Consider the following 18,428-nt stretch of genomic DNA (forward strand, 5'->3'; position numbering starts at 1 on the left):
TTTTTTTGAGCTATTAGGTAATCAGTCCATGTAATTTTCAAAAATTCAAATTTGATACCAAACTTTATATTCCTTATTTTTCAGTCTTTTTATTCAATCATTTTAGTTTGAGTTTTTATTCTTTTCAATTAACTATCAAATTGAAAATTTATTATAGCCTTTTGATTTATTTTTATTTTTATTTTTATTTTGCAAAATTTAATCCTCATTATTTTCATTGTTTTTTTTCTTGGATTTTTTGTGTAGTTTTTTATTTGTGTAATTTCAACCCACATAAATTTTTTATTTATAATGATTCCAATCAAATAACTTGGGTCATGATTTGTAAAGTTAACTAAAATTTTAAAAAAAATTATTTTTTTTTCAATATTAGTGTTTGACTTTGTTTATTAATTTTTTTTGTTGCTTTATATTTTTATGTGTTAAATTAATCAAAATTTAACTTTGTTATTGAAATTCTCAAATTTATTTCTCTGAAAGCATAATTGTTTCCTGACTTATTTTTTTTCATGATTAAAAAAGTTAATCTGTCCGTGACTTAGCACGGGCCAGCAATATAGGACAACCTAAATTATGATCAAGGAATGCGATGGCGTGGAGTGGAGGCAGCATCAAGTCCTTGCTTAATTAGTCCAAAGACGAGGCTGATTCTGTATGAAGCAGGCAGCAAAAACACGTGTTTGGTTTGATTATCAGACCCAAACAGCTTAATTTCTCCCATCTCAAAAAACAGAACGCAAATCCTCGTACGCTAGTTAATGCAGAAGTAAAACAAAATGCAGAAGTAAAACAAAAGAGAATCCAACGTTGCTGTGACAGTGCAGTCACATGACAAATCAGTGACTCGCAGTGAGCATACACACAATATCCTCTCTCTCTCTCTCTCTCGTCTTTGGCTTGTTACCAACAACAGGAACAAAGTTGATCTGATCTGATGAGATTGTAAAGAAAGAAGGAAGGAAGGAAGGAAGGAAGGAAGCGTAGCCTTTGTTTTGTTTTTATGGAAACAGCTTTCTCAAGACAGCGAACGCAATGGTAGTGATCATTCAATCATGTTGAGTATTGATAGAAGGTAGTGTCTTTTTCAAAGAATCAAACAATGGCTATAATTTCATAGCATGAATTAAGTCCCCTGCTTTAGGCTAGGCCATGTATATGTGTCTCTCATTTCGTCCTTAAACAATCTACTTGAACGCAACTTCACGCATAAATTTCTTTGTTTTAAAGTGCAGCACAAGAGATGATTGAAAGGATGGTGCTTACGTGAGCTTAGAAAAGATGATTGAAGAAGAGGAAAATAACAGGCGAGGGCCGAAATCTAATTGTGCATTATACCTTCATAATAATAACATCAAAAGACTGGAAAAAAAAAGAGGCTCCACCAATTATTATGACATCAACGATCAAACTCTGAGCCTCTTTTCCTGGCAACTCCAAAATGAAACGGTAAAATTGGGGCATGAATATCAAAAGGCAGCAAAATGCAAGTTCACTTAAAAGAGGCGAATAAGAACTTGACAACCATAAGAGATCTTTTCGCCATGGTTGAAGCTGCTGCATAACACAACAGAAACGCAGTTTCGAACAGAGCACTAAAAGGGTGGTGGGTAGCTAGAAGAACTTCATGGCAGATACGAGACAGTTTAGCCAAGGATTTCTCTGAATCCATTTTGTTTTCATTTGCCAAATTTATTTGTTCGAGAGTTTCTGCTAGTTATGTTTTAAGTAACAAAGATAAAACACAAAAAGACTGGAACAAGGTCAAATGCAAAAATGCAGGCCTCCTGAAACATAGATTTAAGAAATTCAAAGCTCTTACAACTTGTGTACATATTTATTCAACAACTGATATGTGAACTGCACAATCACACGATATATGTAGTTTGAGCTTTTACAGTATAACCCCAGACCACTTTCATTTCCTATGACAGTAACAACATGACGTAAAAGAAAGAGTGAAGACGAGCAGAGTTCCTTATTATCTACCACAGATACATAAATACAAACCAATACCAATTCCAAGACAGACGCTAAACAGAAAAATGAAATATATGAACCACACACCATTCTTTCAAAATTGTGTCTTCTTTCCTCTTTCAGCTTGACTTACATTGCCTGTGAACTTCTGATCTGCTGCTTGATGTTGTCACTGGCAAACTGTACGGAAGATTCTGGCAATGCTACAGCAGTAGCTGCTGTCATAGTTTGGTACTGAGGCATTGCGGGTGCCATAGGCTGGGCATAGTATATCTGACCATGTGCATGGTCACCAAACTCATAACCATAATTAGCAGTGCCAGCAGAAGTAGGGGCAACAGACTGGGAAGGGTGATGAACTTGAGAGTAACCAACATATTGCTGTTGATGCTGGTTGGAAGGGACCTGAACTAACTGTGTCGTGCCTGGAGTTGCTGTTCTATAAGCAGCCAATTCAGTTTTTGCAATGTGAGCATTTCTCATGGGATTGAAAGTTGTGGGAGTGGGCAACATGTTTGGATTGGGAGGTGTTTGAGGGCGGCTAGAAGGGATGGTAGTTGTTGGTTCACTGATACCAGGTTGTTGGACAGGTAAATTGTAAGCTTGGGGTTGCCTTGCCTGCACATAGTACACAGGGTATTGCTGATCAATCTGAGGATGGTGATGGTGTTGCTGCTGGGGAGGGTATACAGGATAATATGCCGACATTGGCACTGCCCCTGTGGGATGATATTGAATATAATGAGCACCAGCATGCATAAATTGCTGTTGTTGTGGTTGCTGTTGCTGTTGCTGTTGCTGTTGATCGAATTGGTGCTGCAATACATACCCAGAATCCTGAACCTGTTGTTGAATCTGAACTCGAGTGTTCGGATCAGAGATAGTATTGATCTTCGAATCAACAGGATGAGCAGCAACCCTGTTGGCTCCAGATGGGATTTGCACAATTTGGTCCTGATAAATCATGGGCTTTTGTCGATTTATAGCATTGCTTAGACTACTATCACTGAAACATTAAAACAAACACGGACGACCCAATTCAAAATCTAATCCTTTCTTCACAATTAAACTAACAATCTAACCATATCATTCAAATTTAATAAAAAAAGAAGAAGCCCAAACCAATATAAAAGGAATAATAAATGAAGTACCTTGAAACTGAATCTGGGGAAGGCACATCAATAGCACCACCACCACTGCCAGACCTCTGTTGGTTCTGAGGAATCGAAGTCTGCACCTGAGTCTGAGGTTGCGGTGGCTTTCTATAACCAACAGGAACCCCATGGTCGGATCTCTCATCATCAGAGAAAACCCGATTCTGATACTCACCAACAACCACTTGACCCCCAACAGGTACACCCGGCGACGCAATCGCAACAGGCATCGGCGGCGGCGGCGATGACAGAACCACAAACCCATCATCCTGCCTCTGCCCAACACCAGCACCAGCACCACCTCCACCTCCACCACCGACAGTCATTTGAGCAAATTGATCCTCAATTCCCACCGCCACTTTCTGATCTCTAACCCCGCCACCATCCTCCACATGAACCCTTATCGGAGGCAAATTCGCAAGCGAAGGCGAAGAAGAAGTAGACCCAAAAGACGACGTAGTTTCCAGCATAGGAGAATCAGGAACTGAATGAACATCTTGCTTTACAACGCCCTTGTTCGACCCCTCCCCATCTCTACTACCACCACCACCAGCAACTAAATCAACATTACTGTTATTATTACTGTTGTTTCCATTATTTAAACCATCACTGCTATCATTATAATCAAGACCCAACAAACAATTAACCGAAGCAGAATCTGAAAAACCTCGGTTCAACAACCCCGCGGCAGCAGCTCCGTTCAAAGCATTCAAGAACCAATCTTCCGATTTCGCACTGTTTTCAAGAATTGGCCCAATAGACTGCGACAACTCCGGCTTCAAAGGGAACAGAAAGAGGCGCAAACGCGACGGTTTTGGACCGTTGTTGCTATTCGTCCGGTCATACTCATCGATCATGTTTTCTAAATCTTCATCTGTCGTTACGGAAATCAGAGAATCCAAGTCTTCGCTTGGGAGTTGGTACTTAAAAATGAAGGGTAGGCCGTTAAGGAGAGTGTTGGAGAGGCGAGAGGAGAGTGAGGAGAGATTTGAGTGACGGTCGACGACGACGATGCGGGTGTCGCCTCCTACGTAGCACAACGACTTGTCGTGTGGGCGAGGGACTATGTGGCCGCCATAAGAGCACATAAGGCGGAGTTTTGAAGAGAGAGGGGGCAGTGGGTCGTCGAAGTAGTTGGAATCGGTGTTGCGGGAGCGAGGGGAGGAGTCAATGGAGTCTGGATATGAATTGGGGGTGGGGAGGGTGGTGGTGGTTGCGGCGGCGGAGAGAGGTGGTGGGTCCATGGGAGACTACGTTGGTGGGATGGAAGCGGAAGAGAGAGAAGGTAAAGGGGGAAGGGGCAGTGGAGGTTGTTGCTCTTATAGGTACTCCACGCCGGGTCTAGGTGGGCGTCCTTCTGCTGTTATTTTTTCTTTAAAAAAATTAAGTATTTAATTAGATTTATTTTATTTTATTTTTTAACCTTTTTGGGAGGAGATAAAAAATAATAGGAGACTGGTGAGAGGGAAAAGAGAGGAAGGGAAGTTGAAATAAAAGCTGTGGACAGTGAGATGGGGGTTGACAGCTAGCTAGTTTACTGATGGGTCACAGTTGGGGGTGGGGTGGCTATCTAGTAGAACAAGTACTATGTTAGTCTTTACTCTCGGAGTTTGGATTGGCGCACTTTTAAAGAAAATATTTGGGAGTTGAAATTATATTTTTAAAAGAATTACAAATAAAATTTATTGAAAATTAATTTTTTAATGTTTTTAAATTATTTTAATGTACTAATATTAAAATATATATTTTAAAATAATATTACTATTATATTTTTAAACAAGTCCCGAAGAGTTATTACCGTGTATCGTCCCAAAATTTCCTGCACTCCATGAACTGCCTTCCTTCAGTAAAATGTCTACTGAAATTGATCACTGCTAATAAACGTCAAATGCAGACAATTTTGAGAATTAATTAAAAATAGGATTGGTATTATCCTAATTTAGCCATCCAAATGTTTTGGATGTGTTCATTGCCATTAAACTATTTTTCTTTTTCTTTTTCTTTTTCCTTTTCCTTTTTTTTCTATAATGAAAAGCTGGAAATTTTGTTTATTTCTTTGGAAAAAAAGAATTTTTTCATTGAAATATACCAGGATTATAACTTTTTTTTTCATAAAAATCAAAACCATAATTTAAAATAGTTATTTTAATATTTTATATTTATGATAATCTAGTTGTAGAGTATTAATTTTATTTCATTCGAATTAAAAATTATCAAAAAAGAAATATTGTAGCTAAAGAATTATTTATATTAAATTTGCAATGAAAATTAAATTTATGACACCGGCTAGATATGAAAATATAAAAAATGGTTGTGATCCTTTATATTTCTGAAGAATGCTCGTGTATAAAAGATTTAAAAAAAAAAGTTGGATTATTCATGTTTTTCTTCGTCTGATAAATAACAATGAAAAACCTGCGAAAAAAACTTTTAAAATGCGTTTTTCAAACCTGATACTAATTTGAGAAACTAAAGAGCTAGTATTCTAGTTTTGATGGAGAAATATTATATTTAAACAAAAAATCTTAGTTTTTATTTTTAATTTTTAATTTTATAAAAAAATGAAATGAAGCTATGTTTATGAACGATCCTATTTCTTATTATTATTTTTATTCATCGAGATGGAAGGTGAGAATGAAAGAGATTTGTCAGCAGGTCGTTGTACTCGTTTTCTCAAGCAACCTAGTGTATCCAAGAATCCTAGTCTGGAAATACAAAGCTCGAATTTGATTTGATCCTGGGTGAGGATTTTACGGGACGTGGGACACGTAACTTCCTTAAATAACCCGAAATCGGATAGATTTTCCTGCAGGCCAAATTAATTAAAACATGATGGAATTTAAATAAAAAGCTCTTGATTTGGATTATAATAAATCATATTTTAATGATGGTTGTAATTGCAGGTGATCGCGAAGGATATCGAAGACTGTATACACGCAAAAGCAGTTGATCATGAGGTTATGTGATTTTATGTAGCATATAAATCCCATGCGATATTAATTATGAGCAATTTTTTTCCAAATTTGATTCGTCTGTCATGAATATTATCCATTCATGGACACATATTACATACACTTTAAATAATAGCGAGATTTTAATAGAAACAAAATGGAGTCCAGTAATTAATATATTATTTAGTTATTTTTATTCGTTAAAATCTAATAATATACCTTTTTAATTTTTATAGTGAAGGATCTGATACTGTACTTAAAAAACAAGAAGTTACGAATTATATCATTCTTCTGTTTTTATATAAAAACAAAAATCCTTTGAGAATTTACATCGCCTAGGATGGTATAATCCACCTCGTCAACGTCTCTTAAAGAAAATTTGACAAGTTGATATAAATCAATTATGTTTTAATCTTAATAATTTTTAATTTTTTAAAAGATAAACTGTATTTTTGTTTAGAATTCGAGTTGTTTTTTAACTTAGATTAGTCTACTTCAAAAACAAAATTACATTAATTAATTTTTTGTACTAGAAAAACAAAACACTGTCAACATTTGAATTTTTTATATTAAAAAAAATGATTCACTTTACAAAACGCGTTTTCAAAAAAGCCAACGAGAGGAGGGAAATTAAATACTATAATACTTACGTAGAGAATATTGTCAAACGCAGTTATTCCGCCAAATGAGCGAAGCGAACGCACATCGCGGGTGACGCAATCATCATGCAAACTTTTGGCCAAAAAATCACAGCCCGACTTGCATACCACGCGCCACAAAACACGGCGCTGTTAGCTGTCTGTCAGTTGGAAAATTCAAGCAGTAAATGTGATCGGCGCGTGTAAGGATGGAGAGTGGGGATGATGCCAGGCGGCATCCACGTAGAAGCTGGGCTGTAAAGTAACAGTAACGGTAGAATTTAATTGCCTTTGTCACGTCACGTTTCCCCTCCAGACAACGAAAAAAAAAAAAGGTTAGAAATCAAAAGAATCAGGTGCTTCTGGTCTACCATCTTTTTGTGCTCATGGTCTCTGGTCTGTAATTTTTTCCCCCCTTTCCATTTTTTTTTTAAAGTTTACTGACGATATTTAATATTTTTTTCACGGGTATAAAAATTTTCACGAAATTCTCCCCTTTATCATCACACGTCATTATATTGCATTTTTTTAAGGGCATTAAAAGTGAGAGAAATGTGTTGGAGCACGGGATTAGTCGACACCGCTGAACTTTTCTTTGATCTATCTGCTCTGTCTCTCTTTCGCGTTTCAACCGTTTGTTTTTGTGTTAGAATGGCGTTTATATGTAAAAATGTATTTTATTTTAAAAAGTATTAAATTAATTGTTTTTACTATTTTGATATGTTAATATTAAAAAATATTTTTTTTAATATACATCCAGGTAAAAATATTTAAAAAATACTTTAAAATGAAATACTGGACACACAATAAATATATGCTTGTTCATGCTTTGATTGCGATGCACCACGTATGCGAGTGCTCTTGAGGTATTTGCCGAGGTAACATTGAATAGATTTTTTTCCTCTCGCTTAATCATCTCAAATTTGAATAAAAAAACTACGAGAGAAAATATTGGTTAACTAGTCCTTGTCCAGGCAGGAGTGGTCCATTGGATACATTAGAAAAGTTTTAGTCCAATGCAAGGAAATCAATATAAGAACCTGGATGCATTAAAAATGATTAAAAATATATTCTTACAATATAATTAACACAGACTAATTTGTTTTGGAAAAAACATTATTTAATGTGACAAAAGTATAGTGATGGCTTTGCCCCTCCCATGAAAAACAACATTAAAACTGGATATGGCGGCAAAGCAATATCTTTACAACATCTATTAGTCAGTATTGGATTGTCAATAGCTTCAATGGTCTGGTAGTTTGTTAATGGTGGTGCTTTCTTCTTTTTCTTTTTTTTTTATTTGATTGAGATTCGTGTTTATTATTTAAATTTTTTTTATTGAGATTTCAACCTTATTTTTTTTTATTGTTGGCTCTCTTGTGAAATTTAGATATATTGTCAATTTCACATCGTAGCTCTATTTTTTCTAACTTGTTTTTATTTTTTTTTTGGATTATTATATCGAATAGAATTTTATTTTTGATTTTATCATTCAATCAAAGTCTTGTATTTGACATCTAATTTATTTATTTTTATTTAAATTTTTATCCTTGTTCTTTTAATTATTATTTCTATTTTATATCATTTTGTATACTTATTTTATTTTTCAATAACATTATGTAATATTTGATTGGTCTGAAACCATGCTTCGTGGTTTTTTCATATATGATACCTATAACCTAGTGATATAAGTAATGAATTTGAAAAGATAACACGAATAAAAAATCATTTTTTGTTTTCTTAGATTTAATTTATGTTTTTATTCTTATCATTCGATATTATTTTTTTAAGAAAAAATGAGCTTCGTAATTTTCTTCGTTATTTTTATTGAGTTGACCCATGTCTACTCAACAATTCTTACAGACATTTTTTTAAAAAATAAAATTTAATATTTTTTTAATTTCACTCTTAAAAATTTTGGTTCTTTTTTAAAATTAAATTTCATCATTTTTTTCATTTTGTTTTTTACTAGGTTATCCTATTGTCATCTATTGTTGGTTTTTCAAGAATTAGGTTTTAGGTTTTGTAATTTTTTTTCATATATTTTTTATTAGATTATCTCATCCTTATTATTCAGGCTAGATGTTTGTTATTTTAATTTAAGTTGACTCGGGTTGAGTTTTTTTTTTAATTTTTTATTTAAAATTTTCCTTCCATATTTAATTAGCTATGAATTAAGGTATATCATTTTTTTTTCTTTTGAATTCTTTTTCCAAGTCACTATGATTAATTTTAATTTATCTAGTTTGTCTCTTATCGTTGTATTTTTATCTAATTAAAATAAAATCAATTTATTCAATCAAATGGAGTTTATAATTTAAGTTGTTGATTTTTTTTATTTAAAAAGTGTTTCCAATTTTTAAACATCATTTTACATGCAAAACTAGAAAATCCACACCTAACGGTATAAAATAGGTCGCCGAACCTAGTACAATTTCATGTTCCCTGATAATTTTTTTTTTAAAAGGGCACGTAAAAGTGTGGTAACAGTTATTTTTTAAAATATTTTTTATTTTTTATAAAAAATTTTAATATCAACATATTAAAATAAAAAATTCAAAACAATAATTTTTCATAAAATTCAGAGTATTTATTGCCAGAAAATACATTTGGACGGAGGTCCAGTTCTTGCAATCCAAAGCTTTAGCACGACAGGAAATTGAAAGAACAATTTCGTACCAAAAAACACACGCAAAGAAAGAATGTCCAGGTGCTGTCCTGCAACGCTAATTTGCAGTCTCCAATTGGAAGCCGAGTGCGGCGGCGCTGGGCACACTCTGCAAGCTAGTTTCAGTGGATACACTAGGGAGCCGTCATCCCTGTAGCCTGTACCTAAAGGGAAAAAGAAAAAGAAAAATGTAGCCACGATAAAAAAAGCTTGCCCGGATAAGCTTCCGTGGAATAAACTAGTTATTTAGCCAGATCAGTATTTTCTTAAAAAGGGAAGAAAAACACCAATGGCATCGTGAATGTTGATTTCAATTGCAGACTAGGGGTCCCATTCCAAAGAGAGACTGGGAGAAGTAGTGGAGGAGTTGTGGCCCAGACTGCCATCTTTAATTAAACAGCACTTTCTTTTTTTTCTTATTTGTTTTTAAAAATCCCAAAATAGGTGCAAAAGATTGAGCACTACGCGGCCTCTTGCATGCACTAAAAATTAAGGTTGACCTTTTCCAAAAAATATAATTAATAAATCATTAAGCATGGCACAGTTACGGATAATGCGGCGCGATTGAAATTGCCTTTCACTCAGGATGTTACATTTCATATAAATAAAAAATACTAGATTAATATTTTTAATATATTAATGTTAAAAATATAAAATATAAAAAATTTTATTTTAATATATTTTAAAGTAATTTTTTTAAAAAAAAAATATATTGCTCTAAGTACCGGACACCCGAGAACTAGTAAAAATTTGATGCACTAGTCCAATCATAGATGATAATACAAGTTGATGTTCTCGCAGACCAGGATAAGATTTCAAAGGTAGACCGTGAATTAGGGTAGTGCTGTTGTCGCTATTTAAATTAATATTTTATTCCAGATAAAATTGCAAGACGACTAGCTTGACATTTTTTTTGGATATTCAATATACCATAAACATCATAAACCAAAGTATAATTCTCTTAGTGAAAATATACTTTAAATAAAATTAAAAAGGATAAATTGCCGTCATGTATATGATCACACAATATTATATTTTCGGCCTTTTAAACCCAGATCGAGAACAAGAATGCGGCCATGGAGACCGACCCAATTGCCTATCGTAAAGCCGAAATTGACAAGTGAGCAAGCTCTTGGATTCAAGTCTGAGGTATATTTTTTCCATTGTGAGATGTGATCATCAATGTTCCATTTCTACCCCTCGACAGTTTAAAATTTCTCGATAGTACCTTTATAGTTTTTTTTTTAAATATTTTCATGTTTTTATTTTATATCTATAAAGTAGACGTGTTTGTTATGAGATCTTACAGAAACAATTAGAAACCCATAATAAAAACTCGAAAGCTGGCTATTTAATGATTGAGAGGTGATGTTAGAAATTACTATATATAAATGCAACAAAAACGACAAGAGTTGGTTTTATTATTTACATGAACAATGAAATTGATTGAGATATCTTTAAAATTATTTGTTTACAAGTTGTGTGTCATAATTCAGTGGTTAATATGTGGAGGTGACATGAGATCGCGGGTTCAAGACTTTATGTTGTTATAATTTTTTTCTCGGTAAAATAAAATTGATGTATTTTTATTTTATTTTTTATCATTTAGTTACAAGTTTTGTGTGGTAGCTCAAGTGAGGTAGCGAGTTTATCTCCATTTGACATCATATTTTCTTCAAAACAAACACATATTTTTTCTTACAAAAAAAAAATGGTTGACCACGGTTCCACCCCTTATACAGAGTAAAAAATTACAGCCCCTGTGTGCGGTGCCCTTCCCTTTATATGGGCTCTTTTGTATTGGCCTTTTTATTGTTTGGATTTTTTTTTATTTAATATGGGATTTTTATAAAAAAAAATTAATCTTTTAATGTTGGTTTGATGGTAGATTAATTTTTATATTTTTTATTATAAAATAAAATTAATTTAACATAATGGAGTACATAACCCAAAATGTAGTTTTGGATGATTAACTAGATATTAATCGAAGAATTGGGTTATAATTTTTCAAGTTTGATATATTATACCAAGTTTTTTTATTTTATCATTTAGTGTGTAGTTTTCATTGAATTTTATTTTTTGATATTGAATTGATGGTGAATTTTTTTTTATATTATTTATCATGTAGTAATATAAGAAAATTAATTCAACTTGATGGAGTTCATTACTTGGATTATAAGTTTGGTGGGCTTATAAAATATCAATGAAAGATTCAGGTCAAGATTTTCAAAGTTTGAACCAGCACCAAAAAATTTCTAATAATCCAGATATTAATTTTTTATAGTCAAAAAATTTTAGATCCAACCCGCAACAAAAATATAGGTGATAAGATAGTTGAAAACTAAAAGAATATTGAGAAATTTTAAACTTCAAGGATAAAAGGTGGATTAGAACATAATTTAGAAGAGCTAGATTGTTGGTGTAGATTTTTGAATTGTGTAGATATGATTTTTTTTCTTGTTTGCAATCCAATAAAAAAAATAACAACCAATTTGTATCTTAATACATTTAATGTTAATACTTTTTATTTTTTTTAAGAAAAATATCGAGAGTTGTGGATATAAAATAACAAATCTTTACCTAATTTATTTCAATGCTTTTAAATTTTTTTGATAGGTATGTGGAAATGATTTTTTTAACAAAAATTATTTCAAATCTTCATTTAAATATTTTTTAAAAATTATAAAATCAAGATGGAAAAAATAAAAATAAAAATATTTTTTACATCGGAAATTTCCTGATTAATCCAAGGGTGAGGTTGAAGTTTATCCTGAAATAAGTATTCTAGCGAGGGAAGTGATGGCATGCACGAAAGAATGTACCGAGGGAGCCAACCAATAATAGCGATCCACGAGAACGATGTATAAAACCCACGTAGTCATCATGATTTCCTGCCGTTTTATCGCTCTGTAATACAACCAAACAATGGTGTATCGGATCGTATGTTCCCGGGGGGGTGACAACATAATGACGGTGTCAGTAATAATAAGCTCCGAGAGTGGCTCGGAAATTTTTATATTAGTATGAGAGTAATTACTGATAAAATGTTGAAAATATTTTTATTGTTTTTAATTAGATTGAATATGATTTTTTTTCTTTTAATATATATGTTTTTCCTTAGATTTATGAAGTAATTATCAATGATTGATTTTGTAAAAATATAAAATTTCTTTCATTAATTAATTAATTGAAAGTTAACTTGGTTGGGGTTGATGGACAATCTAATTTGATTATGAATCTCCTGATAATATATGTTGTAACTATGTCAAGTTAAAATTTATATTTATTCAGTTTTGTGACAATAAAAATAGATAATTATAATAAGAAAACAATTTAAATTATGAAAAATTATACATTTTCTTAGTCATTTTTTATGTATTAAATTATTTTTACAAGAGGAATGGATTTTAAATGAAAAAATAAAAATAATTAAAATAAATACTTGTAAGCACTTCCAATGATTTTAATTAATGATAAAAAATGTATCTCTTGAATCGAAACCCTCTTTTCTTATTTATATATTATTTATCTTGATAAAATATTTTTCATCTAAAGTATGTTTTAAAGGATAAAAACATATCATGGTTTTAAAAAATCAATAAAAAAAATTATAGCTTGATAATTGATAGCAAATGCATGAAAAGTAAAATAATATTTAACTTGATAAATTAAATAAATTATTTTTGATAAAATAAATCCTATATTCTTATCAAATATTCATAAGAAAATTAAAAAAAAATATTAGATTCATATATAATTACTCATGAAGTAATTATTGATTTTTACCATCGATAACTCTAGTTTTATTCAAAAAATAAACTATAAAAATATATTTTATTAATATTATTTCAAATAATTTTATTTTATAACAATAAAAAAATAATAAGCTATTTAAAAAAAATTATGAGTGTTTGGAAGGACGAACTCACATGCTTGGCCTTAAAGAAAAAAGCCAGCGCGTGCAATTTTTTTTTTTGTTTTTTTAATAAGTTACTCACTTAGATTTTCTGGTTAAATTGAATTGACAACATGTACTTTGTATATATGAATGACATGTTATTTGTTTAAATAAATTATATCAATTTATAGGGATTGAAAAATTAAGGTTTTTAAAACCCATTTTTCAATATGTTATGGTTTAAAAATACATAAAAAAACATTATAAAAATGTAAACACTTTTTAATTAGAATGAAAGATCAAACTGGACAAAAACAAATTTAAATTTTGATTTATCATTTCTTTATAAGATTAAAAATCAAAACCTCATACATCAAGCTCTTTTATTAAAATCAAACTAATTGACATCAATGTTATTTTTTTAGCTTAAATATAGTTGATTATCAACTCACACTTGTCAAAACGTGAAAAAAAAATTCAAGAAAAAAACATCAAAATCTAAAATTACATAGACCATACATGAAAATCTCATAGTATTCAATGACTAAAATGTATTTTTACTTAAAAACACATTTAATTAACAATAAAATCCCATTCTATTTTAATACACAGTACTGTAACGTAATGCAATAATGTAATACAATATTAAACCAATGGGCTAAGTCTTACGGAACATTGTGTGGCTGTTCACTGTTTTAGCATGACCTCGCATTTATTCACAGGGTAAAAGCTCAATCTTAGTTATTCTATTATACGAGTGAACAAGACATTAATGTCAATAAAAACAATTACTTTACCATATCAACTTCACATGCAAAACCCCACCTGAAATTGAATTTTCATTATTTTTTTTACATGATGGATTGCTACGACTGTTTGTGTTTGTGTTTTTTTGTTTAAAAAATGATTTATTTTATTTTATTTTATTTTCTTGTTTTAATTTTTTATGATTTTAGATTGTTTTGATGGGTTGATATTAAAAATAAATCTTAAAATTAAAAATATATTATTTTAATATATTTTTAAATAAAAAAACATCTTAATATATATATATATATATATATATATATATCTCGTTAGATAGGAACACTTACAAGTCTGGGTATAGTTTGCTTTAGGGTCTAATAAACTATATATGGATATGGTGATTCGAAATTGAAGTTAATCCAGTCTTTCGAAATAAAAATGAATTGTTTAATTGGACAGCTTCGGTGTCCATTCATAAAAGCAAAAGGTTAAAGTGGCCGAGGCCCCGCAGCAGAGAAAGGATCAAATCTCTAGTGATGATCCCTGATACTGAAGAGATGGTGTTGCGAGAGCAAGAAAGGGAGCATGCCACTTAGGAAACAGGCAATCAAAACTCACGGGAGTTTGGGACCACTACAGGAGACAGCTAATTGAGCCATAGACAGAGCAGCCATTTTTTCTCTTCGGACTGCGAGATGTCGTCAAAGTTGAAAAACAATCACCTCGATTCTAGCTACTTTACCACACTCCCTTGCGCCTTGCTTTCCAGGAAGCTGTGCCAGCCAATCCTCCTTTTCGCTAATTTGGTCTGTTGACGGCATGTTCCAGTTTCAGATGCCGAAGACCCAAACTTTCCCAGCAGCATTAGATGCCGGACGGACCCTAGGAGAGGAAATCAATCTGGGAGTTTATTTATACCTGAAAAAAGGGTAATTAATTTAATGAAGGAGGTCCAAGCAGTTTGCTCTTGAGTGTACTGGGCTGGATCTTGGTTAATAAAATTCCACCGTGTGACCAGATCCAAGCCCACCCCAAGCTATTTGCATGAAGGGACTCTCGGGTTATTTTAGGCAGTTGCACAGGGCGAGACCATGAAGGTCCATTCGTGCATCGTGGACTATTGGTTGTCACACGCTTGGATTCATGGATTCTCTTGGGATTATATCACATATCATTTAACCTTTATATTTATGATCATGATAATAAATGTGCTGCATAACAGGGGAGAAGCAAGAAAAAAAAAATAGGAGGGTCAAATTAAAAAAATTATTTTAAAAAAATTAAAATTTTGGTCATTTTATATAAGAAAAGGGTTGGGAAAAATTTTCTTGAGGGGTCAGGGCTGCCTCCGCCACTGCTGCAAAATAATATACAGAAACATTTACAGGGAAGTGGAAAAAAAACAAGAAGAGGGTCCGTTTGTTTGCTGAAAAGTAATTTTTTTTTGGAAAGTGAATTTCAGGAAAGTATTTTCCGATGTTTGGTAGTGTAATAGAAAATAAGTTGGAAAACATTTTCCAGTGTTGGTTATGTTATAGAAAATAAGCTGGAAAAAAACTTATTAATGTTTTATTTTTTTCAAGCTTGTTAAAATAATGAGGAAAAAATCTTACAAATTAAAAAGTTGAATGGGAATGAAATTGAAAAAATATATAATTTCATAAATCATTTCAGATAAAATAAATAATAATCAAAATAATAGAGATCAAATAAAAAATAAAAAAATTGAAAAATGAAGAAGTTAAAATAATAATAACTAACATTTCATAAATTATTTGAAATAAAATAAGTAACAATTAAAATAATGAGGACCAAATTTGATAGATAAAAATTTTCAATAAAAAAATGATAAGGAAAAAACAAATAGCAATTGTAAAAATAAGGACCAAAGTTAATATAAAAATTAAATTTTAAGAGATGAAATTAAAAGGTAAATATTCAAAACAAAATATATATAGCAATCAAAAGTTTGGGAATCAAATTTGATATAATTAGCAAATAATGATGTTTCTAAATTTTTCACAACTTCCGGAAAGTGTTTTCTGCCTAAATTTTTTAGGAAAACTCTTTCCTGAAAATTAAGCCAAATTTTTCTTTGACTGGAAAATATTTTCCGTTGACCAACTTTTTTAATGGCAAACAAACACATGAAAGTTTGAAAAGTGGTTTCCCGAAAACTATTTTTCGAAAAACAAACATAGCCAAACGAAAAAATACTTTCTAGAAATCATATAAAAATTTTCTTTGACTATAAAGTATTTTTTGCTGACTATTTTTTCTAATAATAAATAAATACAGAAAATTTTAAAAAATAATTTTCTTAAAATTACTTTTAGAAAACAAACATCACGGAGGAAAAAAAAAATGCCTCTCGAATTATAGCTTGTATTATAAGTCATGAAACAATAGATTGCTGTGTCAGATTCTACAAAATAAAATATTTCAAAAATTGTAAATGGGTCTCTCTCTTTCTTCTACTGGGACGCGAGACTTTACCGGACCACAACAGTGGATGCTTCGCTTCCATCTCACACCAGTTCCATTTCAATTTGAAGCATTGATTAGACAACTGTCCTTATCCATGCACAATACGCTTATTGGGTATTTGATGTGTTGAAATATTTGGTTAATATTTTTATAAAATAAATAAAATAGATATCACATCAGACTTACAGAGCTTATAAATAATCAAAGTCATTTAAATTTAACTTATATATTAAATTTTAAACGATTTTTTAAAATAAAAACATTAAAAACTATCATGCTTCTTGAAATAAAATAATTATTTATATTAATGTAATAATTTTTCTATGCTCATGAATATATATAAGATCTCTTAAAAGACTTATTATATTTATTGTCTCATTAATATATATGATAGAAAATTTTCAGGGTATAAATAAATTCTAAATCATCAAAGTAATACTCATCATAAACTCTAATATATTTAAGAGCAATAACTCATTTAAAACTCAATCACAAATATTTTTATTATTTAAATTTAATTTTTTAAAAAATATTTATTGATTTTTCAATGCCTTAAGGCCACTGAGACTTGAAACTAAAATATAAAATTTAAGTAACTGAATATATTAACTAGCCAATATATAAAACATTAAATAATATATTATTTATATATATTGTATTTTGAAATATCATCATTATTAAAACTAAAAATAAAAGAACAGTAGAGCCAGTAGGAGGGCGTGAAAATGATTCGCCGTAAAGAGGGGAAGATCTCATAATTATTGCTATTTTCTCTAATATTGCCAGCCGCTTTACCAGTACAGTTAACAGATAAAGTATGGTAGATTCGAAGAATCTCACTTTATATTTAAAAATAAAAAATTCTTGTATTAAACTCCCATGATAAATGTTCCAGAGACACTCTTTGTCGTGCAACTCGGTGCTATAATATTCAAAGTGGAGTAGAAATTTAAATGCGGTTTCCATGCGATACCTTGAGATAAATAAGAATAAGTTCCAGCAATGTTTAATGTGATTTATGAGTCATCAATTATTTTCTTATTTTCTTTATCAGCTATTGCTAATATGATTAAAACTTATTTGATACCGTGATTATAATTATTTTTTAAAGTATTTTTTTATTTTAAAATATATCAAAATAATATATATTTTTTATTTTTAAAATTTATTTTTGATACTAGTATATTAAAATAAAAATATTCAAAATATAAAAAAATCAAATGATTTAATTGATGGAATAAAAAAAAGAAGAAGCCAAGTTGCTATATCGCATGGAAAAAAAATTTAGTTATGAAAGATGAAGGGCTGGCGGAGGCTACCTTTATATTATTATTATTATTATTATTATTATTTTCTCTCACTAAGATACTGAAACTAGAGAACGAAGAAAGTATTCTTAAGGTACGATCCCATTCGGTCTCGATTTCTAGGATGAGATGATGACGATGTGATACAGAGGTGTTCTCCGTGGGAATGATTCGAAGCAACCATCGTTCATTCTTTGATAAAGCGAGCCTTTCGAATTCGAAGACTAATTTCTGGCAATAGTAGAAACGGGATAAGAATCATAATTAAATTGAGAATACATAATTAGAGCAAAAAATGTCGTGCTGTACAGGTTTGAACTCTGACAAGTAATGATGTATATATACAATTAATTACTTATTTTGCCAATAAAATAGATTATCATAGTTAAAATACAATAAAACTTTGTGATGAAAAATGAAAAAAAAAAAGAGGAAATAAAGAGACATAATATTCAATTCATTGAAACTTTTGTAAATTAAAAGGATCATTTTATCATCGTTGCGATCAGTGTCAACGCAGAGATTTTTGAAGCAGTCAAAATTCAAGCCTTGGTCATAATCTTATTCTTTAAGCATCGTCATAATCCCCAAGCTTTTGGTG

The 18,428-nt window shown here is 30.9% G+C and overlaps 1 protein-coding gene across 1 annotated transcript; it reads right to left on the minus strand.

Annotated features, from left to right (window-relative positions):
* Nucleotides 1–1,766: 1,766 nt before the first annotated feature.
* On the minus strand, nucleotides 1,767–4,478 carry LOC133697180 (uncharacterized). Its single transcript, XM_062119584.1, has 2 exons — nucleotides 3,129–4,478; nucleotides 1,767–2,983 (listed from the first exon to the last, which is right to left on the minus strand). Exons 1-2 carry the CDS (start codon nucleotides 4,373–4,375, stop codon nucleotides 2,107–2,109), a joined length of 2,124 nt encoding a protein of 707 aa, XP_061975568.1. The 5' UTR covers nucleotides 4,376–4,478; the 3' UTR covers nucleotides 1,767–2,106.
* Between the last annotated feature and the right edge of the window lie 13,950 nt (nucleotides 4,479–18,428).

This window comes from Populus nigra, chromosome 6 (assembly GCF_951802175.1).
Source record: "Populus nigra chromosome 6, ddPopNigr1.1, whole genome shotgun sequence".
NCBI classification, from domain to species: domain Eukaryota; kingdom Viridiplantae; phylum Streptophyta; class Magnoliopsida; order Malpighiales; family Salicaceae; genus Populus; species Populus nigra.

What these genes read in the sequence shown, in the direction of transcription:
- LOC133697180 (XM_062119584.1), bottom strand. Translation starts at nt 4,375, where the DNA reads ATGGACCCACCACCTCTCTCCGCCGCCGCAACCACCACCACCCTCCCC. An exon ending in TCCCCAGATTCAGTTTCAAG is followed by an intron (nt 2,984 to 3,128) that starts GTACTTCATTTA and finishes TTAATGTTTCAG; the next exon opens with TGATAGTAGTCTAAGCAATG.